This window comes from Bos taurus, chromosome 3 (genome assembly GCF_002263795.3).
Source record: "Bos taurus isolate L1 Dominette 01449 registration number 42190680 breed Hereford chromosome 3, ARS-UCD2.0, whole genome shotgun sequence".
Taxonomy (NCBI): Eukaryota; Metazoa; Chordata; class Mammalia; order Artiodactyla; family Bovidae; genus Bos; species Bos taurus.
In genome coordinates, this window is record NC_037330.1 from 93003066 (window position 1) to 93030969 (window position 27904).

The 27904-nt window shown below is 44.2% G+C and overlaps 2 protein-coding genes and 2 long non-coding RNA genes across 5 annotated transcripts; 2 read left to right on the forward strand and 2 right to left on the reverse strand.

Moving 5' to 3' along the window:
- On the forward strand, positions 1 to 9258 carry MAGOH (mago homolog, exon junction complex subunit). Its single transcript, NM_001034245.2, has 5 exons — positions 1 to 183; positions 3091 to 3149; positions 5504 to 5614; positions 7846 to 7928; positions 9019 to 9258. The coding sequence occupies exons 1-5, from the start codon at positions 96 to 98 to the stop codon at positions 9116 to 9118; spliced, it is 441 nt and encodes a 146-aa protein (NP_001029417.1). The 5' UTR covers positions 1 to 95; the 3' UTR covers positions 9119 to 9258.
- LOC132344907 (uncharacterized) lies at positions 3036 to 11784 on the reverse strand. Its single transcript, XR_009493978.1, has 3 exons — positions 11607 to 11784; positions 3943 to 4161; positions 3036 to 3673 (listed from the first exon to the last, which is right to left on the reverse strand). It is a non-coding gene; the product is annotated as an uncharacterized lncRNA (long non-coding RNA).
- Positions 11783 to 18908, forward strand: CZIB (CXXC motif containing zinc binding protein). 2 transcript variants are annotated; one of them, NM_001038130.2, is given in 8 exon segments: positions 11793 to 11841; positions 12048 to 12131; positions 13624 to 13680; positions 14038 to 14119; positions 14327 to 14358; positions 15640 to 15717; positions 17642 to 17707; positions 18659 to 18906. In NM_001038130.2, coding segments are annotated over 8 exon segments (483 nt in total). In that variant the 5' UTR covers positions 11793 to 11835; the 3' UTR covers positions 18737 to 18906.
- A 278-nt stretch (positions 18909 to 19186) lies between these two features.
- Positions 19187 to 21792, reverse strand: LOC112446013 (uncharacterized). Its single transcript, XR_009493979.1, has 2 exons — positions 19831 to 21792; positions 19187 to 19674 (listed from the first exon to the last, which is right to left on the reverse strand). It is a non-coding gene; the product is annotated as an uncharacterized lncRNA (long non-coding RNA).
- Positions 21793 to 27904: the final 6112 nt, after the last annotated feature.

Genomic DNA, 27904 nt, shown 5'->3' on the forward strand with positions numbered 1-27904 from the left:
ACTTCCTCGCGCCGCTATAAACGTCAATGTCGGGCGCCTTTAGTGGTGGTGCGGTTTGCTCTTAAAAGTTCGGTCTTGGATCTGCTTTGCGAGCCATGGAGAGTGACTTTTACCTGCGTTACTACGTGGGGCACAAAGGCAAATTCGGCCACGAATTCCTGGAATTTGAGTTCCGGCCCGACGGTGAGAGAAGCGTCCCGGCTTCCCGGGAGCGAGGTCTAGGCCTGGGGGTGGGCGAGTGGGGAGGCCGGAGATCCGGAATGTACGAAGAACTAGAGGAAGGGACCGATGGCTGTGAGGCGCCGATTTGGAAGGAACGATCCTTGTCCGCCCCACTGATTCTTTCAGTCCGTGTGCTAGGGCTTCTGTTTAGTGACGATTTTGACCATATTGCTTTATTCAACAAACCTTTCTTGAGCGCCTATCTGTGCCAGTCTCACTTCCACAATCTGGGGTGTAGGAGTGAATGATAAACAGACTTCCTCCCTCGTGGAACTTGTATTCTTTTGCTGGGAGATCGTAAACAAAAAAATATCCCAAATAGTGTTGAGTGTTCAGAAAATAAAATGATGGAACAATTGCTGATGGGACGCTTTTAAGAAGGATAGCTATTGGAGAACTCGCTGAAGAGCCGATGTTTGAGCTGAGCTCTGGTTGACAAAGAAGGCGCCATCTCGGGAAAAGGACGTTCTAGGCAGAGATGAGCTAGGCATGTTTCAAGTGGCCATTGTGGCTGAAGAGTAGTGAACTCTGGGGAGAATAGTAGGAGATGATGTCAGTTAGGTAGGCAGGGGCCACACCATATAGTCTTGGTGAGTTTGGATTTTTTTTTCTAAGTGCAGCAGGAAGCAATTGGAAAGTTTTAAGCAGAGGTGTAATCTATTCTTGAGAAAGTATTGTAATTATTAGGTGCAGAATGGGCAAGAATGAAAACTACTTAACAGGAGATGGTTACAATTGTTAGAAAAAGGATGTTGGTTAGAACTAGAGTGATAGTAAAAGTAGAGAAGGATTTAGGATACAGTTGGAGGCAGAACCAATAGGACTTTCCAATTGATAGGATTTGGTGAGGGATCAATATGGTGAAGGAAAGGAAGTGAAAGATGACAGAAAGCCTCCACTAAATGGAGGCACAAAGATGAACTCCTTGTAGTTAAGTTGCTAAGTCGTGTCCGACTCTTTGGGACCCCGTGAATGAACTGACAATTTGAGAAAGTTTTGTTAACAATGATAAGACAGTGTATAAGGTGTTATAGAAAGAAACAGAAAAGACTCTGGGAGCGGAAAGAGGGCACCTAACCTAGCCTTCGAGTCAAAGAAGGCTTCCTGCATAAGATGACCTGGGTGGAGAGTATGAGTCTTTAGTAATGTGTAGGAGTTAGTTAGACAGATGGGTCAAGAACGCATTTTGGACAGCATTAACAGCAAAGAGGCTGAAAACCCAAAAGGTGCATGGGATGTTTCAGGCAGAAACCAAAACAGTTGACCCTGGAACAAGTTTCAAATAGCATGCGTCCATTTATACACAGATTTTTTTAGTAATCCTAATAAATACTGTGGTACTACCTGATCCACAGTTGGTTGAATTGAGGATGAGGAACTGTAGATACTGAGAAACCACAGATGCAGAAGGCTGGCAGACTATTAAGTTATACTCAGATTTTTGACTGTGTAGAGGGTGGATGCCCTTAACCCCTACGTCGTTTAAGGGTGAACTGTATTTTGATTAACCCCAGCTCTATGTGAGAGTTCTGTTGTAGGAATGAGGCTGGAAATGAGCTCAGCTTAGCAGGAAGCCACATTGAGGATTTTGGACTTTATCAAGAAGGTAGTGAGGAGCCGTTGTCAGTATTAAAATGTCAATATTAGAGTGACCTAATTGGATCCATCTGTTAACTGTTTCACTCTGTCCACTCTATGGAGAATGAACTGAATGGAGAGAGACTTGAGGCAGAGACACAGTGCAGTAAGGCATCAGTTATTTTGACTCTTTTTAGTGTGCCTTCTATACGGAAAAAATTATCTCCTGTATTTCCTTTTATCTTCTTCATATCCACCATATATACCCAAATCAGCCTGTTTGATGAACAATGTCACAGAGGGCCTTGTATACCAAAAATGCTCAATAATAAAACCACAGCTTTTCTATCATGTTTAGAAAAGGAGTAGATCAGTGTTTCACAGTCACATGTTAATATATGTAAAAACCATTTTATAGTTTTCAGAAACTTTCACGATTCTTTTAAGCCTCTGAAGGCCCTGTGTGCAGGTAGGTTATCAGTCACTCCTATTTTCAGCTGAGGACATTAACCTGCTGAGATATGATTTGCCAGTCACAAGAGAGTCTGTTCTTTTATCACACCTGAGCTGCCTTTTGCAAGAATTGTAAATCATTGTCAGCTGTATTTTTGGCTAGAAGGTTATTTAATAGTGTTCACTGGGGGAAAAAATCCATAACTTAAAGTTTGAGAATTGTTTTATTCAGTGGAAACACTGGGGACTTAAGCCTGGGAGATAGGCTGTCAGGGATAGCTTTGAGGGACTATTTGAGGGACTATTCTGAAGAGGTGAGGGATGAGCCAGGATATATAGGAGGTTTTAGAGGGGAAAAAAAAAAACCCAAAAAACAGGTAGAACATCTAAAGGTTACTGTTAATCAAATACCAGACATCTAAAGTTAATGAAGTTCGCATTTTTCTTTGTATGGGAGGATGCGAGGCTCATTGAAATCATTCCTTTGATATACACCTTAACTGTCCAGGGCCAGTATCCTATTTTCAACATCCTGAATCCCCTCAGGGTGCACCCATAGGGAGGGGGCTGGGGGTGGTGTGGCTGCAGTGGCTGATGGCTTAATGGCTGCAACATCCTTTGTTTACTGATAAGGCAGGTGACATTTTTTTGTTCACCAAAGCCTAAAGTGAAAAGACTAGTATTGTTGAAACACCAGAGATGTAAATACTAAAACTATTAGACACTTTGAAGGGAAAGTTAGGATACATTTTAAGCAATAGCTGATAGTCTTGGTAGGCTAATGACGCTTTCTTTATGTTTTTATTATATATTGAATTTGTTTTTTGTCCTTCACAGGGAAATTGAGATATGCCAACAACAGCAATTACAAAAATGATGTCATGATCAGAAAAGAGGTAATGAATTGTCTGAAGGCCTTTCATTCACTACCATTTAGCCTTGTGTCCTGTTTTTATTCTTTCTGGGAGTAATGAAAGTGAAGTCGCTCGGTCGTGTCCGACTCTTTGCGACCCCATGGACTGTAGCCTACCAGCCTCCTCCATCCATGGGATTTTCCAGGCAAAAGTACTGGAATGGCATGCCATTTCCTTCTCCAAGGGATCTTCCTGACCTGGGATTGAACCCAGGCCTCCTGCATTGCGATTGCAGGCAGATGCTTTACCGTCTGAGCCACCAGAGAAGTCCAATCTGGGAGTAATATTGAAAGATAAAGAATAGGAAAGTATAAATGTGTCTGTAGATGGCTTCTAAAGTTTTTCTCAAATCTTCTTTTAGTTTATTTTTTCTTTAATAGTGATGAGTCAATAACTGGTAATCATTTGAAGTCTTGCAGATCTTGGTTTTGAACCTTGAATCTTTTACTAACATGTGACCTTGGGAAAATTTCCAGGTTGAGGTTGATAAGTCTCAGTTGCTTCATCTGAAAAAACAGAAAACATACCCGCCACTAACTTAGTGTTTGATCTATTCCTTGGTGGTGGTTGTTCAGCTCCTAAATTATATCTGACTGTGCAACCCCATGGACTGCAGTACACCAGGCTTCCCTGTCCCAGAGTTTCTCAACTCCCAGAGTATCTCCCAGCGTTTGCTCAAAGTCATGTGCATTTAGTTGGTGATGCCCTCTGACTATCTCATCCTCTGTTGCCCACTTCTACTGCCCTCAATCTTTCCCAGCATCAGAATCTTTACCAGTGAGTTGGCTCTTTGCATCAGGTGGCCAAAGTATTGGAACTTCAGCTTCAGGATCAGTCCTGCCAATGAATATTCAGGACTGATTTCCTTTATGATTGACTGGTTTGATCTTCTTGCTATCCAAGGGACTCAAGTCTCCAGCACCCAGTTCAAAAGCATCAATTCTTTGGCGCTCAGCCTTCATTATAGTTCAGCTCTCTCATCCGTATATAACTACTGAAAAAAAAAAAAAGCTTTGTTTATATAGACCTTTGTCAGCAAAGTGATGTCTCTGCTTTTTAATATGCTGTCTAGGCGGGAGGAGAAGGGGACGACAGATGGCATCACCGACTCAATGGACATGAGTTTGGGTAGACTCCGGGAGTTGGTGATGGACGGGGAGGCCTGGCATGCTGCAGTCCATGGGGTCGCAAAAAGTCAGACACGACTGAGCAACTGAACTGAACTAGATTTGTCATAGCTTTTCTTCCAGGGAGCAAGTGTCTTTTAACTTAATGGCTGCAGTCACTGTCTGTAGTGATTTTGGAGTCCAAAAAAATAAAGTCTGTCACTGTTTCCATTTTATCCCGATCTGTTTGCCATGAAGTGAGGGGACCAGATGCCATGATCTTAGTTTTTTGAATGTTGAGTTTTAAACCAGCTTTCTCACCTCTTTCACCTTCATCAAGAGGCTCTTTAGTTCCTCTTCACTTTCTGCCATTAGGGTGGTATCATCTGCATTCCCTGGTACCTAGCACTCAAGAGAGCTCTTTTAATTTGCATTTGAGTAGGCAAAAAGGAGTGTGGGAAAGCACTTAACATCATTGAATGCATGTTAGATTCTAGTCAGGACACTAGGTACTACATCTGTAGTCCTATTTTAACCCCTATTGTAAGCCTCTATGATGGGTGTGTTATATATCCTTTACAGATAAGACATTGAAGACCTATATATTAATTATGGGGCTTGTTCAAAGTTACCCTTCGAGTTAAGAAACTGAGCAGGAATTTAGACCTCTGCCTGCCTTTGTGAAGTCCGTGTTTGGTGTGATTTCTACCACACCATTGAACTTCATTAAAGCCATTCTTTCCTTTTAAGTGCTTTGTCACATTTGGAAATGTCTTAATAGTATATTTTCATACTGTAATATTAGCAATCAGTATTATGCTTAGCCATACATGTCAGCATCCTCACTTTTTTTTTAATGTGTAGTAATATGTAAAATGTAAAAGACATGTGTCTGCTCTTCAGAAGCATGTCATTTAGTTTAAAATAGCCCGAGTTACTCACAGATCTTTCTTTGGGGCTCAGGTGTACAGGTAGGCAAGGAATAGGTCCAGATGAACAGGATGTACCAAGAAACAGAAACAACTAGATGTGGGATTGAGGTGTAGTCACTGGACACTTCTGACCCTGCCATCCTCTTACATGCCGAAGTCAAGCTGGAATGGCTTCACATTTACAGAGGTGCCAGAAATAAATCTTCATTAGTTTTTTTTTTTTAATCTTTCATCACTATCTGAGTCAGAATGCAGCTTAGAGATACAATTTGAATTCTGTTTTTTAACTTGCTTTCAGGCTTATGTACATAAAAGTGTGATGGAGGAACTGAAGAGAATAATTGATGACAGTGAAATTACCAAAGAGGATGATGCCTTGTGGCCTCCTCCTGACCGAGTGGGCCGGCAGGTGAGTGTTTTAGCAACTAGCCACAGTGCAGAAATCTTACAAATAAGATAAAGCTTCCTGCTCTGCATATGACACTGAATGTACTCAGTGTGTATGTGTGTTCTGGGCCCTACACCGAGCAGGTCACCAGCACCTTGGTCTAAGGCAGCACGAAGCCCACACGGAGGACAGGGACAGCAGGTGGAGCTGCTGACCACCTGGAGCCCAGCCCTGGATTTCTTCTTCTGGTCCACCTCCCGCTTCTTGAGAGTATTTGCTACCCACATTTCTTACTGAGTAACCACTATGGACAAAATGTTGCAAAGATGGCAAGATAAATAAAACATAGTCATGTCAGCAGTGTAATGGAAAATCATGCCAGCAACTAAGTCTATCTTCTTGCTTGGATATTTATTCTGAAAACATTGTGGTAATTAAAAAATAAAAGCCACTGTTGTATTTGACCAAATTAATAGGAAAGCTTCTTCTTTCTACTTTAATGCTGCCTTCCAACTTCTAATTGATTTCATTGTCCCTTCTTTTGTCCTGTAGAGCCCATTTTTTCTTTCCTGGAGTGACAGTAATCTTTTAAAATATAAATTTGTTTATGTATTCCACTGATTTTAAACTCTGGCTTCCCACCACATTTAAAATAAAATCTGAACTCCCAGCTTACCTTCTACCATTTTCACCATCTCTCACTGGGTTTAAATCTCATTGGTCTTATTTCTGTTACTCAGATTCACCTAGGTACTTCTTAGTTTAGAACCTTTACATCTGCTACATATTGCCTGGAACATTCTATCTGAGACTGTCTTTATTATTGAGGTCTTCAAATGTCACTTCTTCAGTGATGTCTTAAGAGCCTATCTAATCTAAAATGCCTTTTCTTATCACTTAAATAAGATCTGGTTTTTGTCTTCATAGCATTTATCATTGTCTGAAATTGTCTTGTTTGGTTTTCCTTATGCATGATGATGAAATATTCTAAAGCATCTAAAAATAATGAACTTGATCTACATATAAAAACTTTGTTGAAAACAAACAAAAACCAAAATAAATTAACAAACCAACTGGAACCACATAGATACAAAAAACAGAGTAGTGGTTATTAGAGGGAAGGGGCTGGGTGTGCAAAATTTGTAAAGGGAATCAACTATATAGTGACAGAAACTTAAATTTTTGGTGGTTAGCACAGTATAATACAGAAGTAGAAACAGAATATTGTACTTATGTAACAAACCAATTTTAACTCAATACGGAGATTCCCTGGTGATCAGTGGTTAGGACTTGGCGTTTTCACTACCAAGATCCCACAAGCCATGCCCTGTGGCCAAAAACAAAAAACTGAATGTAATCTAAAACCATGAATGGAAAGAATACATTCCAACTTCTGGGCATGCAGGAAGAATACAGTGGGAGGTGGGTCTAAACTGCAATATTTCTTGAAAAAGAAATCTGACACAAGTACAACAAAATATTAACTTTCAAGTCTGAATGTTAAGAAGTAGAACTCAGGGGACTTCCCCTGTGGTCCCGTGGCTAACACTCCATGCTCCCAATTCAGGGGGCCCCGGGTTCGGTCTCTGCTCAGGGACCTAGATCCCACATGGCTCAATTAAAGATCCTGCATGAAGACCAGCATAGCCAAATAAATTAATTAAATATTTTTTAAAAACAAAAGAAGTAGAACTCAATCGGTTATAAGTTCCACAAGGGCAGAAATCTTTGGTTTTGCTGATCTGTCCCACAGACCTCCCCCTCCTATTCCCCACCCAATAGATTTTTTTTTTCTTTTAAGATTGTGGTACTTGTTCCATTCTTGAGAAATTCAGGCCCAAGGGCATACAACTAGTAAGTGAGAAAGCTGGGATTAACTCAAGGTCTGGAATTCCTTTCCTTGTCCCATTGTTGCCCTTAAAAGTTAAGATGCTTGGTATTTGTAAAACAGGTTTATACATGTTATTCCACATTGTTAACAATGAAAACTCCTATATGGAACACAATGTAAATTCTTCCAAATGTGGAGCCTCACAGACACAACTAAGAGTAAAAGCTACTTAAGCACTAAACCAGTATTTATGTCGTACCATTTATCTCTTTGTTTCTAGTACCCAGTACAGTCTAGGGCTCAGGCTGGTCTTGGTAATGTGGCCATCTGTATTAGAGTTCATGTGATTTGGAAGATGATGAACCCTTCTCCTGTGTGATGAAAAACCAATTCAGATTGAAACTTATTTCAATGTTTCTAGGAGCTTGAAATTGTCATTGGTGACGAACACATTTCTTTCACAACATCAAAAATTGGTTCCCTTATTGATGTCAATCAATCCAAGTAAGTACACATGATCCTTATATACAGATATGTCTGTTTTTGAGCATGCTGATATGAAACCCATAATCAAATTGAGACTGTTATGGTACAAATCTAAGAATTGGCCAGCTTTGCCCCCCTCAACAGAGAGACTCCCAAATTATCTTCAAGGGCTTGCTCCTTTTGCTTTTGGAGTTTTAGTCAGCTGTCGTCAGTAGCACTTGTCAGTGATACACCCAGAGAGTAATGCCGTAGGAGCAGCCAAAGTGGGTAAGAATCTGGCCAAAACACAAAAAACAACTGCTGGAAATAACCTATGAAATCAGTGAGTCTGGGTACCTTCCTCAGTGTTGGTTATTCAGATTGCACATCTTAAAGCCTGACTGTAGTAAAACTTGAAATCATTTAGAATACAAATTAAAAAATTTGTTTTTGTCACGGTAAATTATTGAGACATGAATCTCTATGCCACACAGAATCATTAGAATTTGGCAGCCTCTTTGGCTCTTGTGCTTTGAGGATTTGGGATTAGATACAGTTCACTTTTAGTACATGTTGGACATATTTGTCTTCCTATGAACAATCTCCTTGTTCTTACCCAGTTATGCTGTAGTAAGGTTGAGTGAGTCTCTTGGTCCTGATTAGCACTACCTCTTAAAAAGGAAGTTTTCCTAATTCTGAAAGTAATACATGCTTACTGTAGAAAATATAGGAAATACAGAAATGTAGAAAGGTGAAAATCACCCATAAAATTATCAGATAACCATTAATCTTAAAGTATTTCTGTCTTTTTCCTGTGCTTTAAAAAATAGTCTTTTAAAGCACAAAAAATGAATTGAGATCAACAGTCTGTTTAATCATGACTTTTTTCTACTTAATATAAGCATTTCCTTCTTAAAAAACCTTAACATTTTAAATTACTTCTTAATATTCCATTTTAATGTATACAGACTTTTTCTTATTTTTGGACATTTGGTTGTTTTCAAAGTTTTAATTCTGTAAATACCTCTTATGAGGAATACCCTGGTACATAAATAATCTGGGTTATTAAATGGTATTTTTTGCTGAGTTTTTTCAGCTTTTTAAACATTTTTTTCCTCTTGCATTACAGGGATCCAGAAGGCTTACGAGTATTTTATTATCTTGTCCAGGACCTGAAGTGTTTGGTCTTCAGTCTTATTGGATTACACTTCAAGATTAAGCCAATCTAGATGGAACATTGGTGTGGACACAAGGGGGGTGGGAGTGCTGCTTTTAATTACCATTATCTAGACATTTTTGTGTATATCAGGGCAATATTTTTTTTATAAACTATAAATGATTGTCTTTAATAAATACATAACAAAATGCATTTTTTTTTATTTTATAAAGACCTGAACATGTGAACTTGTCTCGAATTACTTTTTAACACTAGCTTCTTATGTGAAGTATTGCCAAAAATCTAATCAACTCTGTACATAAAACTACGAGTTTATAGGAAGTAAAAGATTAGAGAAACATGCTAAAAAATAACAGTGGAAATCCAATCAATACGGAGATTCCAGGGTAAGTGATCTGATTTCTTTAAAAAAAATAAGCTGTAAACAAATGGAGATGGAGTGGGAATGTTAATGGAGATTTGAGAGACATGTAATCACATAATACAATGTTCAAACCCTGTTTGGATCATGATTCAGGAAATGTAAAATTGCCATCAGTAGGAAAATTTAAACACTAGATATTTGGTATTAATGAAGTATTAATTTTTTAGGGAGTAAAATGGTATGGTTGATGTTTTTTTTTTCATCGAGCTTTACTGAGGTATAATTGAGGTTGGAGGGTTTTTTTGTGTTTTTTTTTACTTATTTTTATTTTTGGCTGTGGTAGTCTTTGTTGCTTGGGCTTTTCTCTAGTTGTGGAGAGCAGGGGCTACTCTTGTATTGCTGGGGCTTTTCATTGTGGTGGTTTTTCTTGTTGTGGAGAACGAACTCTAGGGCACAGGTTTAGTAGTTGTGGCACATGGGCTCAGTAGTTGTGATTTCTGGGCTGTAGAGCACAGGCTCAATAGTTGTGGTGCGTGGGCTTAGTTGCTCTGCAGCATGTTGGATCCCCAGACCAGGGTTCAAACCCATGTCTCCTGCATTGGCAGGTGGATTCTTTACCACTGAGCCACCAGGGAAGCCGGAGGTTGGAGTTTTTAAAATCACCTTTATAGATACATCTGAAACTATTTCACTATGGGGAAGTATACTTGGTTTAATACATTATGAGGGATAAAGTGGCTAGTTTCAGAAAAACTTTCCAATAATTCATTTAAAGTCAGAATTCTAGCAGCCATTTAAGAAGCAACCTAGTTGGTATAGATAGTGTGGGGATTTGTTCAGCAGGTAGATCTGCAGGAAATTTTTCTTGCTGCTAGGTTGCATGGCTTCCTTAGGCAAACTGCTGCCTGAACGGATAATGGGCATGATCTTGCTAAATTTCATTTGACTGAGGGGAGGTGATAAAGCGAAGCTCAACATCGCTGAAGATTGGCCAACTTGGGACGGGTCCCAAATACTCCTGGGCAAGTGTTTCCCCAACACACACCCACACGCCCTACTTTGACCCCTTCAAAGATCACAGAGACACGCACCCTACTCTGCCTCCTTCACACACACACACACACACACACACACACACCCTACTCAGAGAGACACACGCACCCTACTCTGCCTCCACACACCACACACACACCCTACTCACAGAGACACACACACCCTACTCTGCCTCCACACACCACACACACACCCTACTCACAGAGACACACACACACTACTCTGCCTCCTTCACACACACACACCCACCCACCCTACTCTGCCTCCTTCACACACACACACACATGCTCCTACTTCACCTCCTTCAAAGATCACAGGGTCCCAGGACTTCCCTGGTGGTCCAGCACCTGGCACCGCAGGGGGCATGAGTTAAATCTCTGGTCTGGGAAGATTTCCACATGTTTCGGAGCAACTAAGCGCATGTGCCAACAACTAATGAGTCATAGAGACTAGCCCGTTTGCTGCAACTAGAAAAAGCCCATCTGCAGCAATGAAGACCCAGCACAGCCAAAAATAAATGAGAGGAAAAAAAAAAAAAAAAATCACAGGGTCCCAAACACACACACACACACACACACACACATCCTACTTTGCTTCCTCCAAAGATCACAGGGCAAAAAAAAAAAAAAGGAAAAAGGGCAGCAAATTAGCTGCCGATCTGGGACCTGAGACGTCGGGGTTCTGTCTGCAGTGCACCCTCTGCTATTGAAGGGTACCTGGCGGCAATCAGGTAAGTTTGTGGCAAAGTAGACATCATAAAGAGTCGCTCCAAATGTTAAACAATCTAGACCTCAGGACGGAGAAGGCAATGGCAACCGATTCCAGTACTCGCCTGGAAAAGCCCATGGACGGAGGAGTCTGGTGGGCTGCAGTCCATGGGGTCGCTAAGAGTCGGACACGACTGAGCGACTTCACTTTCACCGTCTCCCAAATCTGCGAAGCCGGCCCTGGGCAGCGTGAGCTGACGTGATCTAAGATGCCTCGGCGGGCAGGCAGAGAGCCAGGGCGAGGTTGGGTGAAGGCAGGCAGAAAAGAGAGGACCCGGCAGAGGTGTCGGGCAGAACTGTCTTGTTTGGTGCGATGTCCCTCAAACTAACTTGCCGTTCAGTAAATATCTAATTACCGATTGCTGGAGGAAGCCTTCCGCGGGTCTAAACACCGGCTAATTGCGTCTCAGACTACTTCAAGATAGCTTTGCCTAAAAGACCCGGTGCACTGGGAAAGCAGCGGCCCGCGTACACCCGCCTCCAGGCCCCGCCCAGAGCCGCACCGAGGATGCGCAGGCAGCGCCCGCCGTTTACGACGAGCCGCAAAGTAGTGACCGCAGCAAGCGCTGGGTGGGCTGGGCTGCTATGGGGGTAAGTGGAAGCGAGCCGCCAACAGGGCAGGAGCGGGGAGGTGGCGAGAACCTAGGAGGCAGGAGATCGCGCCACGAGGGATTGAGAGTGGGCTTGTGCTGAGAAGGGGCCGGGAGGCAAAGCTCGTGCTGGGAAGGGAGGAGAGGGGCGGGGCAGGGGCTGCGCAGGCGCTGTTGACGCAGTCGCCATGGCGCCCCTTCTCTCAGAAAATTGCGCTGCAGCTCAAAGCCACGCTGGAGAATGTCACCAACCTCCGGCCAGTGGGCGAAGACTTCCGGTGGTACTTGAAGGTAAGACTGGAGGGGCGGGGCTCTAGACGTCTAGGCTGCGGGCATTTCTGGGCTCTGGTTGGGGGTGCCAAGGCCCGGCTCGCGTAAAACTTTCCCATCCTGAGGTCAGTAGTGAACAGGAGCTTTCTCTGGGGCAAGATGAAAAATGCTTATTAAATGTTCACTTTTCTTCTGGATAGAATTTTACGTTTTCTTTTTAAAAGTTTATTGATTAATTCTTAATTAGCAGTGTCTTGAAGTTCCTTTTGTAATTTTTCCCTCCGTTAAATGTTTCATGCTATGTGCTAAGTCACTTCAGTCGTGTCCGACTCTGTGCGACCCCATAGACGGCAGCCCACCAGGCTCCCCCGTCCCTGGGATTCTCCAGGCAAGAACACTGGAGTGGGTTGCCATTTCCTTCTCCAGTGCATGGAAGTGAAAAGGGAAAGTGAAGTTGCTCAGTCGTGTCCGGCTCCCAGCGACCCCATGGACTGGCAGCCTACCAGGCTCCTCCATCCATGGGATTCTCCAGGCAAGAGTGCTGGAGTCGGGTGCCATTGAACAGACACTAAATGAAAGACTACTTGCAGGGATCTTGTGATTATTTAGTAAGAATAATTTCACCTCTTTTCTTGATTAGGTTTTATTTTTGTGCGGGGCTCCACCCTTACTTCCCCAACCCATATTTGTAAATCTGGTACCCTAGTGGCATGGTCTACAGAGGTCCTCGCTTTATTTGAGCAGTTGAGGCCCTTTACGTTCCCACATTCAGGAGCTTCTCATTTGTTTTCCTTCTTGTCTAAATCCCAGTATCCTTCAGTACCTGGAAAAATCCCCTTTTCAGGAAGCCTTCTGACCACCTTTATTTTCAAATTTTTTGAAGCCCGAGTGCCAGGTCTTACTTGAGAAATTGATGGTCTCTAGCTTCAAAAAGCTTCCCTGGTGGCTCAGACAGTAGAGCGTCTGCTTGCAATTCGGGAGACCCAGGTTCGATTCCTGGGTCAGGAAGATTCCCTGGAGAAGGAAATGGCAATCCACTCCAGCACTCTTGCCTGGAAAATCCCATGGACGGAGGAGCCTGATAGTCTACAGTCCATGGGGTCGCAAAGAGTCAGACACGACTGACCAACAGGACTGAGCAACTGAGCATCAAAAAGCAGAATTTAGAGGAGACAAAGAAATAGAGTAGCAACAGAGTGATAAGTATTTCTACCAGGAACCTCCAGGGCCTGTGAGAACACAGAGGAAGCTCCTAACTCAATGGGTGTTGCGGGGACTTTGAAGCCATTTCTGTACCACATGAGCCTTGAATCCATAGCCAGACTGAGCACTTCTTAGAGGAGGATGGGCCAGTCAACATGAGAAACACTTTGCCCAGAGATTAGTCTGGTTGTGTCCTTAGATGGCTGATAAGATTATGAGCCTGCCCACCTCACCCCGTTCTTGCCCTTCCCTCAGCATCAGCCCAGCTGAGCTAACTACTTTACTAATACTCTTTTTCCCTCCTCTCAAGATGAAATGTGGCAACTGTGGTGAGATTTCAGAGAAGTGGCAGTACATTCGGCTGATGGTAACTGCTCCCCCCACCACTATATCCACACACAAAAACACACAGGTCTCTGGGCAGGGATCTGTGGCCCTAAGCTCTCTGGCCTTTGGACCCCACTTTCTGTGGTTTGGGAGGGCAGGCATTGGTGTGATCAACACTGGAAACAATAGGCTCTGGGATGTGAGGCAAGAGTTCAAAATCAAGGGGTAGTCCTTTTCTCAGTCTCAAGAAGCCTCCCCAGGATTCTTGTCCTGGCAAGTTCCTCACCCTGTCTGGGTATTCATCTCTTTAACTGGATAATAAGTGGTAGGACTGGGTTCCTGAGGACCCTTACACCTGACTGATACGTGACTAGAGGTTCTGTTTCCTGCTTGCCAGGACAGTGTGGCACTGAAGGGAGGCCGTGGCAGTGCCTCCATGGTCCAGAAGTGCAAGCTGTGTTCGAGGGAAAACTCCATTGGTAGGTAGGCCATGGATACTGCCTCTGCCAGGCTGGCCCACAGCTTTCTGGTACCAGCCTGAGAGCATGCTCATGTTACCTGTGGGTGGACCCAGGCCTGAGGTACCCAAGCCTCTACAGTAGTCTCTTGCACAGAGCACCATCTGGGTACCTGGTAGGGCCAGGATGTGGACTCAAATCAACTTTGTCTTCTCTTTTACATTTCAGAGATTTTGAGCAGCACCATCAAATCTTACAACGTAAGTTCCCGCTGCAGTGGCAGGCATGGTGGGATTAGGTCGAAGCTGGGAACTAGGAGGCCTGTGTTCTAGAGTTATATCTGCACCAGAGTGATGAGCTATGGGAGTGAATGCACTTGCTGACTTGTTCGTTCGTTCATTGTGTCAATCATTTATTCACCTTACACTGCCTGAATGCTTGGTAGGAAAAAGACTCATAACCAGACTATTGTAGTGCTTTCTTAAAAGTGCTGGGCTGTGGGAGCTTACACGACCTCTGACCCAACCTGGCCACTCAGTTTCCAACACTGGGAACACTTGCCTTGTCTAGATCTTAGAGGACTACTGAGCCTTCTCTGCATCCATGGGTGGGATAGTCCTTTGAATGGTGCATCCATCCTTGCTATCTGATTTTATTAGACATTTATTTATGTTACTGCGTAGTGTATTAGTCCAAGTGAGGGAGGGAATGTATGCTTTGGGTCTGTGTATTTAAAGAAGGGCAATTACTTGTCTTCATCCATTCCTTATTTGGCGTTTTTGAAAAATGCCTGCTTTATGCCAAACTCTCAGCTTTGTCCTGAAGTTAAAAAAAATCACATAAGGACTTGCCCTCAAGTAAATCATAATCTAGTGAAAGAGACAGACCAGGAAACAAAACTACACCAAGGACAGGCACTTGGTGGGCATGCAGGAAGTGTTTCTACAGTGAATGAATGAGAATGAATGTGTAGGTGTAGTCCCTGGGACATATGGACCCAAGGGTCGGGTAGGCACAAATTTTGGTTATACCACTCCACTCCGTGAGTATCCTCCACATGCATATCCCACTTCAAAGGTCTTAAGTCAGCCCCCGCCTTGACAGCACAGCAGATGGTTACCAAAAGGCCATAGCTAAGTGTACCAAGGCCTTCTGGATGGTCTGGAGACCTTATACCTCAATATTTTTCTCATAGTTTTTACTTTGATAATTTTATCTACTATTTATTGACCATAGTGTCAGGTCTTATGCTGGGCACTTTACACCTAGTTCAGAGTCACACGATAAAGCTATAGTGGGTTCCTCAGCTCCATCTGACAATCTTAGGCCCAGAAAGGAAGAGAAGCAGAACTGTGTGTGAGCTCACATCCAGGCGCCCCAACCCAAGAGTCCACATTCAGAAAGATCTCATGGTGAGCCAGTGCCAAGGTGGCCTTCTTCCAGAGAGAGATGAGTAGTTCCTGAGGCCCATTCTGGGCTCCCAGGGGCCGTGGGATCATCCTGGGCCCCGCTGGGCCTGATTCCTCATACTTCCTTTATAGGCTGAAGACAACGAGAAGTTCAAGACGATAGTAGAGTTTGAGTGTCGAGGACTTGAACCAGTGGATTTCCAGCCCCAGGTACCTGTCTTCCCAGGGAACCTGTATATTTGGGGAAGGTGGATACTGCAGGAAGTGACAGCAGAACTGTGCTTCCTGCAGAGACCATGGAGTAGGAATTCTCCTTCCTAAGGGTAATCATTGTTATCTCCTAAACAGCTAATATATGTCAGACACCAAACTTGTTACTTTTAATGTTACCTCACTTAATCCTCACAGTTAACCTTGTGAGGTTTATTCATCCAGTTTTTCAGATGAGGAAAGAACTTCACAGATTTTGTGACTTGCTCAGGGGAAGCAGTTAGTAAACACCGGAGCAGTAATTTGAACCCACATCTATCCAACTCCAGAGCCAGTGCTCATGACACTAGATTTTTGTAGCATTTTCACCTCACAACCCTTTGAGGTAGGCAAAAGAGATTATATTGTTATCCCCATTTCATAAGTAAGAAAACTGAGGTCCGGAGAGGGAAGTGACATGCCTGGGGTCTTTCAGAAAACCAGGTGAAGGATTTACCATACACCTCCTGCCTTCTAGGCCAGGGCTCTAATTTGGAGAAACCACTCTTTGCCGGGGTCCAGCCCCGGTGGATCCAGGGAATTCGAAGCTGGGACGGCGTCAGCGAGGATCAGGAAACTGCTTAATTCAACGTTAATTAAGGATATAAAGAGTAATAGAATAAGGATAGCTCAGTAGGAAAATTCAGTGAAGAAAAGAGGCTGAAATAAGGACAGCTCAGTGAGGAAATTTAGTGGAGAAAGGAGGCTGAATAATTCAGCCAGAAGGTGAGAGAAAGAACTGACATGGGGAGACCAAGTTTCGGTGAACAAGGCCCGCACTTTATTTTCCAAAGTAGTTTTTATACCTTAAGTTATGCATAGAGGATAATGGGGGAAGGGGTAGAGTCATGCAGCAAGCCAGGCTTTCTTCCTGCAAACTTATCATATGCAAAAGCTTAGGTGATTTGCATCATCTTCTGGCCCAGAGGCCTGTTAACATTTTAAGACCCTTTCTTCAGAAAACTTATTTTTCTCTAAAGGTGATAAGTCAAGCGCCACCCTCCAAAAGCATTAGATAAAGTTGCATTCCTACAGAGCAAAGGTGTGGTGGGCTATAACAAGAAAAAGAATTAACTCAAGGATCCCAGGTTACAAACATTAAAGCTACTATTTACACCAATTATATTAATCAATATACTGCCAGGGACACAGCAGGTAAGGGATATGGAGACATAGCAGCAAACATTGGCCCAACAAGTGAAAATCCCTTCACCAATACAATTTCTAATCAATCTTTTAACTGCTCAAAGGAATCTGTATTTAGACAGTTTAGAATATCTCATGCCTCTCACAGTTGGGAGGCTCTGAGCAATCACATGTGGCCGGAAAAACCTATTCAGGCAGGCTAGAGGACTTCCAAAGGAGTTTGTAGGTTGAAACACTGTCACACCCAGGAATTATTAACTGGAGCTGTAAGCTAACTCTTTTTTCAGAGAGAGGTAGTGGGGGACAGCCCCCTGTAAAGTCAGAGGTGTAGGTGAAAGCGCAAAGCAGAAAGTAGGCAGAGATGCTTGAGAATTTCCAGGGGGACTCCTGAGGCTCGATCCCGCCTTTGCGTATGCCGAGCCTCCTTCCTCATGACCTTTGTCATGGGTGGAGCTCCTCACGCTGGCTCCCGGCAGTGATAGAATTCCAGTTGAGCTATTCCAGATCCTGAAAGATGATGCTGTGGAAAGTGCTGCACACAATATGCAATACGTACTCAGTATGCAATATGCCGGCTCCCGGCAACTCTTAGTCCCAGGGCAGCTGCCAGGCCCTGGGATCTCAGTAGTTATTCCAAAACAGTATCCCACACTGTGTGTCCTGTGCCAGAGGGTTGTGAGATGGGCGAGTTCCCCAGCCAGGCCCACTTGCCACACTACTGCCTTCCTGTCACCTGCAGGCCGGGTTTGCTGCTGAGGGTGTGGAATCGGGGACAGTCTTCAGTGACATTAATCTACAGGAGAAGGTACGGGACTTGGCGGCCTTGTGGGGAGCTATAAGGCACCTGGTGGGAATTATCCTTTTGGTGAACAAGGCTCTTCAGCGAGATGCTGGCTGCATACTTATGTGCTTTTTGTTGGTGATTCTGGTTTTTACAATAACCCAATGTGGGGTGCTAAAGCACTACCTAGTGATCACATGCAGGAAGGCTGGGATGTGCCTTTTGGAGAAAATACATCTTAGATAAGCTTTGTTTAGGCGTGAGATACAGTGCTGTTGGCCATGAGTCCAGTCTTAATGAATCAACTGTATACATACATGTACACAGACACATATATATTATTTAGATAAGGTGTTTTTAAACATAAACATACATGAAACAAGGTTATGTATTGATTGGTTGAAGAAAATATTGTGATCAGATGCTCCCAGGAACCTAACCTGTATTTCCCCTGGGAGCAGTGGTTCAATATTCACTGATTCAGTGCTTGTGGGGACTTTATAGAACATTAACCACTGTGAATACCAAGAGTCAGCTGGACCACTGGACAGGTTACTGCCTTGCAGATGAGGAAGGCTTGTGGTCAGGCCTCAGAAGAAGGAAGGACAAAAAATTCAATCTGCATAGCACCAAATAACAGTAACTGGATTTAGTGAGCTCTCATATGTGCCTGTCACCATGCCAAGTACTTTTACATGTGTTCACTCATTTCTTTCAACGTTCAACATAAAATCTATTGTTTCCTTTTTTAAAACAGGACAGAACCGAGACTCAGGAAAGCTAGGGACTTAAAAAAAAAAATCACAAAGCTAGAGGAGCAGTAATTTAGACCTGAGCAGTCTTTCTGTGTCCTGGGTCAGACTTGTTCCTGAAGTCTGAGTCAGAGCCCGAGCTGTGCCTTTAAGTCCCAGTTCTCTTCTCCCCATGCTGTCCCAGGCTGCCTCTTGAGGCTAACACTGCCCTTTTCCCCCACAGGACTGGACTGACTATGACGAAAAGGCTCAGGAGTCTGTGGGAATCTACGAGGTCACCCACCAGTTTGTGAAGTGCTGAACCCTCTTCCTGTACACTTGCCTCTAAGAACTGAAAAGGGACAACGTGCCCCAAGCAGAGGCTGGTCCCCTCGTCCCTTGTCTCCTGGCAGTTGTCCAGGCCCTCACAGCCCGCATGCTCGGTTCTGCCGCAGCTTCCCGAGCCCCGCCAATAAAGTCCCGTTTGTACTACACTGCTGGGTGAATGGCTCCTCCACTCCTTCCACCCCTCTCCATGTTGGAGGGCTCTGATGGCCTCTTGGCACCTTCCCGCAGTACAGAATCATAGCTTGATCCAGCTAGAAAAACAGGAGCATAGACTTCCCAAGGGCTCTCAACCGCTTGGGGAGTGCGCAGGCTGAGCCAGGGGACCAAAGGTGTGAAGTCATTGGTACAGAGGGCAGCTGAGCCTGTGGAACGATGCCGAACCCAGCAGTCCTGACCCAAAGCATCACACTGACCAGCCTGACCCTCAGGTAAACCCAGGCATTTCTCTTAGCTGGTGTCGTTGCATGTTCCAGGGTTCAGAGGGACTTCGGAGGTCAGTACTGTCCCAGCATGAATCGTCTCTAGCCCCTGCCAGCTGGCCATTGGGTCTTTGCCCACTTGCTGTGATGGGGCAGTCCCCTCCCACCAGGGGAATCCCTGTGAAGGTTCTTCCCTGTACTGAGTCAGCCTCTTTGCTTCCTGCAGCTCCTCATGGTCCTGGTCTATGCCCTTTGTGGTCACACTTCTGTGTTGTTCTACCCCTGAACAGCCATGTGGAGGTGTGAAGACAACAGTCATGGCCTCTTGTCTCATGGGCCTGCTTCCCTGGGCCTGAAGATCCTCTACATGGTGGATAGAGTGGTTCAGTGCATGGTTAGGTCATTAGGGCAAGCTCATATCTTCATACCGGAGACTGCCGTTTGGCAGACCTGTTATGAGAGGACTTATTCTTCGTCAGTGTTCCGCTGGAGCCTAGAATTTGGAAGTAAAAAATTACTATCTTCATTTTTCTAAACGGCCCTCTAGGAGAGGGTCTGCCCACTCAAGGCTAGTTGTGGGGCTCTAGGAAGGGGATCCCCACACGGCAGGGAAACTGGCCATGTCTAAAGGTGGAGAAGAGATGCCTACCTGTCCCAGTCTGGCAACTGTGTCACGTGTCCTCTAGACCCCTCATGTTCTCAGTTCCTGGGCCTGTGCTTTCTGCCCCGATAGGGCAGGGCTCCTTTGGCCTCCCTCAGCCAGCATTTCTGCCAGCCCCCACCCACTGGGAACGGTCTACTGCCTGGCCTGAAAGCAAGCGAGGAGCATCAGGCTGGGTAAATAATAGCCTTTCAGGGTTATTCCCTGTACCAGCCAGTACGTGTTATAAAGGCAAGCACTAAAAGGATCTCAAGGGTCTCTTTATATTGTACATTATTTTCTCATCTTTTAGGAGGTAGAGGAACACAAATAATCAGTAACAGATGGAAAGCTGAAGTAGATTATGTCAATAGATGCAAAAAAGTATTTGGTAAAATTCAACAACAAACCATAGACACCCTTAGAAAACTAGGAACAGAAAGAAACTACCCTCACCTCACAAATGATATCTATAGGAAACTCAGAGTAAATGAAATGTTTGAAGTATTCCATTCAAGATCGGGGTGAGATGAGGATATCCTGGATCACTCTTCATCATTGTCCCCACCCCCCAACACAGGAAGACTGAAAAGAAAGTACGGTGAAAAGACCAAAAAGGATGAAACAACTCACTTTTCACAGACTGTGATTTTCCACTTAGCAAATCCAAAAACATAAACAGGCACTGGATGTAGGATCAGTATACAGAAATCAAATGCGTTTCAGTACACGGGCAACACGCAGAACACGATTCAATACAAAAACACACCCATCCACAGCAACCCAAGTATATCCCACCCCTAAAAGTAACTGGGAACTGAATCTCAAAATGCTCGAGACTGACAGATTGGCCAAGATAGAGTAGAAAGAACTGAGCTGACCTCTTGCAAACACACCAAAATCACAACTATCGGTAGAACAACCATCACTGAAAAAGATGGGAAACTCCTGGGAAACATCTGCAACTAAAGATACAAAGAAGGAACCATAACAAGATAGGTAGGAGGGGCAGGCTCCCACAGGCTAGAGAATTACACTGCAGAAGTTCTTCTCACAGGAGTTCCTGCACTGGGGAGATGTGTCTGCAGAGCATTTGACTTTGAAGGCCAGAGGGGCTTGGTTTCAGGAGTCCCACAAGATTGGGGGAAAGAGAGAGAACCCTTAAAAGTGAAGTGACAGTTGCTCAGTCATGTCTGACTCTTTGTAACCCCCATGGACTGTAGCCCACCGGGCTTCTCTGTCCATGGGATTCTCCAAGCAGGAATACTGGAGTGGGTTGCCAGTTCCTTCTCCGTATCTCTTAAAGGGCACACAGTTTCACACTGTCTGGGACCCAGGGCAAAAGCACTAACTTGAAAGGAGACTGGGCAAACCTACCAGCTAGTCTTGGAGTCTCCTGGGGACGGGAGTGGGGGCAACTGTAGCATCCCTGGAAACATAGAGATTAGTGGCAGCCATTCTTGGGAGCTGCTTCTACCATGTGGATGCTGGTGTTGCTGGGCACCCAAATTGTGAATTCCTTCCTCTAGCTCATTATCACCAAGATCTGGCCCCATACAACAGCCTCTAGGCACTACTACTGGGACACAGGCCAAGGAACTAACTAGGAGGGGATGCAGCTCCGGCAGTCAGCACACAGCTGTCTAAAGACCTCATGAGCCCACAGCTGCCTCTGGACACTACCCTACCCACTGGAGGGCCCAGCGCCCAGTTCCACCCACCAGTGGGAGGCACCAGTCCCAGAATCCCCTGGAACCCAGCCCTGCCCACCATGAAGCCTGCTCTAACCTTTAGGCCAGCCTCACCCACAAGAAGGCAGACACCAGAGGCAAGACAATCATAATCCCACAGCCTCCTGACCCAGCTGGACCACAGGAGATCACCCTGGGACCAGCTTGGCCCTGCCCACTAGCAGGTCAGCAAAACTTTGGGACATCTCAGACTCCATCCAACTGTGTCAAGAATCCACCCTCCCCCTACCCCCCCCCCCCCCGCCCCCACAAACCAGTGATCTGACATCAGCTCTGGGATCCTGGTGCCCTGCAACCAGACTCCAAGACCCAGCTCTGCCTGCCAGTAGTCTGACACTAACCTCAGGACCTGGCTTCACCCATCAGTGGGCAGGCTACAGTCGTGGAGTTTTCTGGCCCATGGCTCCACCAGTGAGCCAGCACTAGCCCCAGGGCCACCTGGGGTTCTGTAATCAGCTGCCTTGTGACATAGCCCTGCCAACAAAGAGCCTGCAGCCTCCACATAAGGCAGGGCCTGGCAACATACTGGACTGGGGGCTGCCCAAGCCTGCCAGACTGTCCTCATAGCCTGCCAAATGGAAGGACCCACACAGCCCTCATGGGGGAAACCCTAGAGCGTATAGCTTGAGTGACAAGAGGGGAGTGGGCTGCTGGGACACAGGACATTTCCTATAGAACGCCACTTCTCCAAGGTTTGGAAACAACTAACCTACCAGATACATGAACATACAAACAGCAATTTAAGCAAAGTGAGGTGACAGAGGAATAAGTTCAAGAGGAAGGATCAAGATAAAAGCTAAGGAGACACAACTAAGTGAAGTGGAGATAGGCAATCTACCCAAGAAGGAGTTCAGGATAGTGATCATAAATATGATCAAAGAACTAGGGAGAAGAATGGACATATGGAGTGAAAGTTAGAAGTTTTTAACAGAGTTAGATATAAAGAACAACCAGAGCTGAAAGATACAATAACTGAGATGAAACACACACTGCTGCTGCTGCTGCTAGGTCGCTTCAGTCGTGTCTGACTCTGCGACCCCAAAGACGGCAGCCCACTAGGCTCCCCCGTCCCTGGGATTCTCCAGACAAGAACACTGGAGTGGGTTGTCATTTCCTTCTCCAATGCATAAAAGTGAAAAGTGACAGTGAAGTTACTCAGTCGTGTCTGACTCTAGCGACCCCATGGACTGCAGCCTACCAGGCTCCTCCGCCCATGGGATTTTCCAGGCTGGAGTGGGGTGCCATTGCCTTCTCCGGAAACATACACTAGGGGAAATCAAAAGCAGACTAAACGATACAGAGGAACAGAGCAGTAAGCTGGAAGACAGGGTAGTAGAGATCACTGATGCTGAACAGAAAAAGAAAACAGAACGAAAAGAAGTAAGGATGCTTTAAGAAACCTTTAGGACAACATCAAGCATACTAACACTGATACTATAGTTGTCCCAGAAGGAGAAGACAGAAAGGGGCAGAGAACACATTTGAAGAGACAGTAGCTCAAAACTTCTCTAATCTGGGAGAGGAAACAGTCATTCGAGTCCAGGAAGCACAGAGTCCCATACAGGATTAAACCAAACAGGAACATACCAAGACACACTGTAATTAAAACAGCAAAAATTAAAGATAAAGAGAGACTATTAAAAGCAGAAAGGGGGCAGGGGGAACACTTCCCTGGTGGTCCAGTGGTTAAGAATCTGCCTTCCAATGCAAGGAACATGGGTTCAATCCCTGGTCGGGGAACTAAGGTCCCACATGCCACAGGGCAACTAGGCCTGCGTGCCACAACCAGACAGCCCACGCGCTGCAATGAGAGGAGAGCCTGCATGCCACAACAAAGACCCAGCACAGCCCCAAAGAAACAAACCAGAAAGCGGAAAGGAAAAAGAAACAAACAGCACATGCAGGAACTCCCAAAAGTCTTTCAGCTGACTTTTCAACAGAAACTCTGCAGACCAGAAGGGAGTGATAATAATACATGAAAACTAATGAAAGGGGAAATCCTGCAACCAAGAATACGGTTCCCAGTAAGGCTCTCATTCAGATTTTATGCAGAGATCAAAAGCAAGAGTTCAGCACCAGCAAACCAGCTTTACAAGACATGTTAAAGGAACTCTAAGTGAAAAAGAAAAGGCCACAAATGGAAACATGAAAATAACAGAACGAAAAAGCTCACCAGTAAAGGCAGATATACAATAAAAATCCACACACAAAGCTGGTAGGAAAGCTAAAAGAAAGAAGTGATAGAATCATCTTTATCCACAATAAAAAGTTAAGAGTTACACAAAACATTTAGATATAAAATATGATGTCAAAAACAGTCATTGTGATAGGATAAGAGTACAAAAGCAGGGTTGTTAAAATGTATTTGAAATTAAGCGATCAGCAACTTAATCACATATATAGAGAGGTTACTATATACAAACCTCCCAGTATCTGTAAACCAAAAATCTGTAACAGATATGCACAAAAAAAGAAAAAAAAAGATGAAATTTTGCCATTTGCAGCAACATGGATATACTTCGGTATTATGCTGAGTGAAATAAGTCAGAGAAAGACAAGTACTTTGTAACATTACTTACTTGTGGAATTTAGAAAATAAACTAGTGAATATAACAAAAAACCAGATTTACAGATATGAAAAACTAAGTGGTTACCAGTAGGGGGAAGAAAGGGGGAGTGGCAAAATAGGGGTAAGGGATTAAGATGTACAACTAAAAATAAGCTACAAGGGCTTACTGTACAACACTGGGAATATAGCCACAACCTAGTAATGGGGACAGCTGTGACCGAGGTTAGATTGTCAGGATGCTCTGGGCACACACAGGAAGGGCACACACTGACTCGGTCTCAGGGGGGTGGGGTGAGATGGATGCAGTCTGTCTGAAATCTGAGAGTTAGGCAGAAAATAACTGGAAGGATGGAGAGGAGGTTATGTTCCAGCAGAGGCAACTTCCTCAGGGTGACCTGTTAGGAGAGGTGGGGCTGAGAACACAAGCAGGGCCAGCTCCATCAGGGCCACAACTGTGACATCAAGACATACGGACTGCTTTCCAAAGCAGTGGGAAACTACTGAGGAATTTAAAGCAGGGATATAATTAGACTTGTACATGAAAAGAATCACTGGGAAGGGAATGACTTGAGTCTTGAGGCAGGGGTGGGCCAGTTAGGAGGGGAGAAATAGACTCCACTTCTTGACAGAAGGTGCTACCTCCTTACAAAGCCATGGTCACCAGAAGGGAACAATGTGGTCTCCAGCAATAACTCATATGTCAGGCCCCTTGCTGGCTAAAACAGAAGTCAAAGCTGGGAGTAGTGGAGGATGGAGGAAGGGATGACCCATTCTTCCAGGGAGACTCCATGAGCATGGCTTCATGGAAGGGGACATTAGAGCTGGACTAAAAAGAACAATGTTGGCTTAAAACACTAAGATCATCGCATCTGGCCCCATCACTTTATGCCAAATAGAAGGGGGAAAAGTGGAAGCAGTGACAGATTTTATTTTCTTGGGCTCCAAAATCACTACTGACAGTGACTGCAGCCATGAAATTAAAAGATGCTTGCTCCTTGGAAGGAAAGCTATGAAAAACCTAGACAATATATTAAAAAGCAGAGACATCACTTTGCCAACAAAGATCCATATAGTCAAAGTTATGGTTTTTCCAGTAGTCATGTACAGATATGAGAGCTGGACCATAAAGAAGGCTGAGTGCTGAAGAATTGATGCTTTCAAATTGTGATGCTGGAGAAGACTCTTGAGTCCTTTAGACTGCAAGGAGATCAAACCTAAAGTCAATCCTAAAGGAAATCAACCCTGAATATTCACTGGAAGGACTGAAGTGAAACTAAAGCTCTGATACTTTTGCCACCTGATGCGAAAAGCCGACTCACTAGAAAAGACCCTGATGCTGGGAAAGATTGAAGGCAAAAGGAGAAGGGGGTGGCAGAGGATGAGATAATCAAATAGCATCACCAACTCAATGGACATGAATTTGAACAAACTCCAGGAAATAGTGGAAGACAGGGTACCCTGGCATGTTGCAGTCCATGGGGTCACAACTTAGTGACTGAACAGAAACAATAACAAAAAGAACAAGGAAGAATTTGGCAGAGAATGTGTTGGAGCCAAGGGCATTTCAGTGATGGAGCACAGCATATACAAAGGACAGAGCCACAGTAAAGATCAGACATGTCCAAGACGAATGGGAGGCTTAGTGTGGCTGAAGCATGAGGAGTGAGGTAAGGAAGTGAGGGGCTGCGAGTGTGAATTCTTTTTTTTTTCCCCCACCTAACAACTTGGTATTGCACAAACAGTATGATATCAATAAAGGAAAAAAAGAAAAAGAAGTAAACATTTTCTTAAATCCCACCCTCCTGGCTCCCTAATACAAATGTGTTTATTTTCTCCTGTTCCCTTTCAGGGCCTATCTACACAAAGACATGTTTTTATATGGCTATAATCCTAGCACACAGTTAACCTAATATTTAACTGTTTTTCACTTAATATGATAGAGGAATAGCAAATAGCAAACACCCTCTTCCAACAACACAAGACTCTACACATGGACATCACAGATGGTCAACACTGAAATCAGATTGATTATGTTCTTTGCAGCCAAAGATGGAGAAGCTCTATACAGTCAGCAAAAACAAGACTGGGAGCTGACTGTGGCTCAGATCATGAACTCCTTATTGCCAAATTCAGACTTATATTGAAGAAGGTAGGGAAAACCACCAGATCATTCAGGTATGACCTAAATCAAATCCCTTATGATTATACAGTGGAAGTGAGAAATAGATTAAAGGGACTAGATCTGACAGACAGAGTGCCTGATGAACTATGGACGGAGGTTCATGACACTGACCAGGAGACAGGGATCAAGACCATCCCCAAGAAAAAGAAACGCAAAAAAGCAAAATGGCTGTCTGAGGAGGCCTTACAAATAGCTGTAAAAAGAAGAGAAGTGAAAAGCAAAGGAGAAAAGGAAAGATATACCCATTTGAATGCAGAGTTTCAAAGAATAGCAAGGAGAGATAAGAAAGCCTTCCTCAGCAATCAGTGCAAAGAAATAGAGGAAAACAATAGATTGGGAAAGAGTAGAAATCTCTTCAAGAAAATTAGAGATACCAAGGGAACATTTCATGCAAAGATGGGATCAATAAAGGACAGAAATGATATGGAACTAACAGAAGCAGAAGATATTAAGAAGAGGTGGCAAGAATACACAGAAGAACTGTACAAAAAAGATCTTCACGATAATCACGATGGTGTGATCACTCAACCACAGCCAGACATCCTGGAATGTGAAGTCAAGTGAGCCTTGGGAAGCATCACTATGAACAAAGCTAGTGGAGGTGATGGAATTCCAGCTGAGCTATTTCAAATCCTACAAGATGATGCTGTGAAAGTCCTGCACTCAATATGCCAGCAAATTTGGAAAACTCACCAAGTGGCCACAGGACTGAAAAAGGTCAGTTTTCATTCCAATCCCATAGAAAGGCAATGCCAAAGAGTGCTCAAACTACTGCACAATTGCACTCATCTCACACACTAGTAAAGTAATGCTCAAAAGTCTCCAAGCCAGGCTTCAGCAGTATGTGAAGCGTGAACTTCCAGATGTTCAAGCTGGTTTTAGAAAAGGCAGAGGAATCAGAGATCAAATTGCCAACATCCACTAGATTGTCAAAAAAGCAAGAGAGTTCCAGAAAAATATCTATTTCTGCTTTATTGACTATGTCAAAGCCTTTGACTGTGTGGATCACAATAAACTGTGGAAAATTCTGAAAGAGATGGAAATACCAGACCACCTGACCTGCCTCCTGAGAAACCTGTATACAGGTCAGGAAGCAACAGTTAGAACTGGACATGGAACAACAGACTGGTTCCAAATAGGAAAAGGAGTATGTTAAGGCTGTATATTGTCACCCTGCTTATTTAACTTATATGCAGAGTACATCATGAGAAACGCTGGGCTGAAAGAAGCAAAAGCTGGAATCAAGATTGCCGGGAGAAATATCAATAACCTCACATATACAGATGACACCACCCTTCTGGCAGAAAGTGAAGAGGAACTAAAAAACCTCTTGATGAAAGTGAAAGAGGAGAGTGAAAAAGTTGGCCTAAAGCTCAAGAAAACTAAGATCATGGCATCTGGTTCCATCACTTCATGGCAAATAGATGGGGAAACAGTGGAAACAGTGGCTGACTTTATTTTGGGGGGCTCCAAAATCATTGCACATGGTGATTGCAGCCATGAAATTAAAAGACGCTTACTCCTTGGAAGGAAAGTTATGACCAACCTACACAGCATATTAAAAAGCAGAGACATTACTTT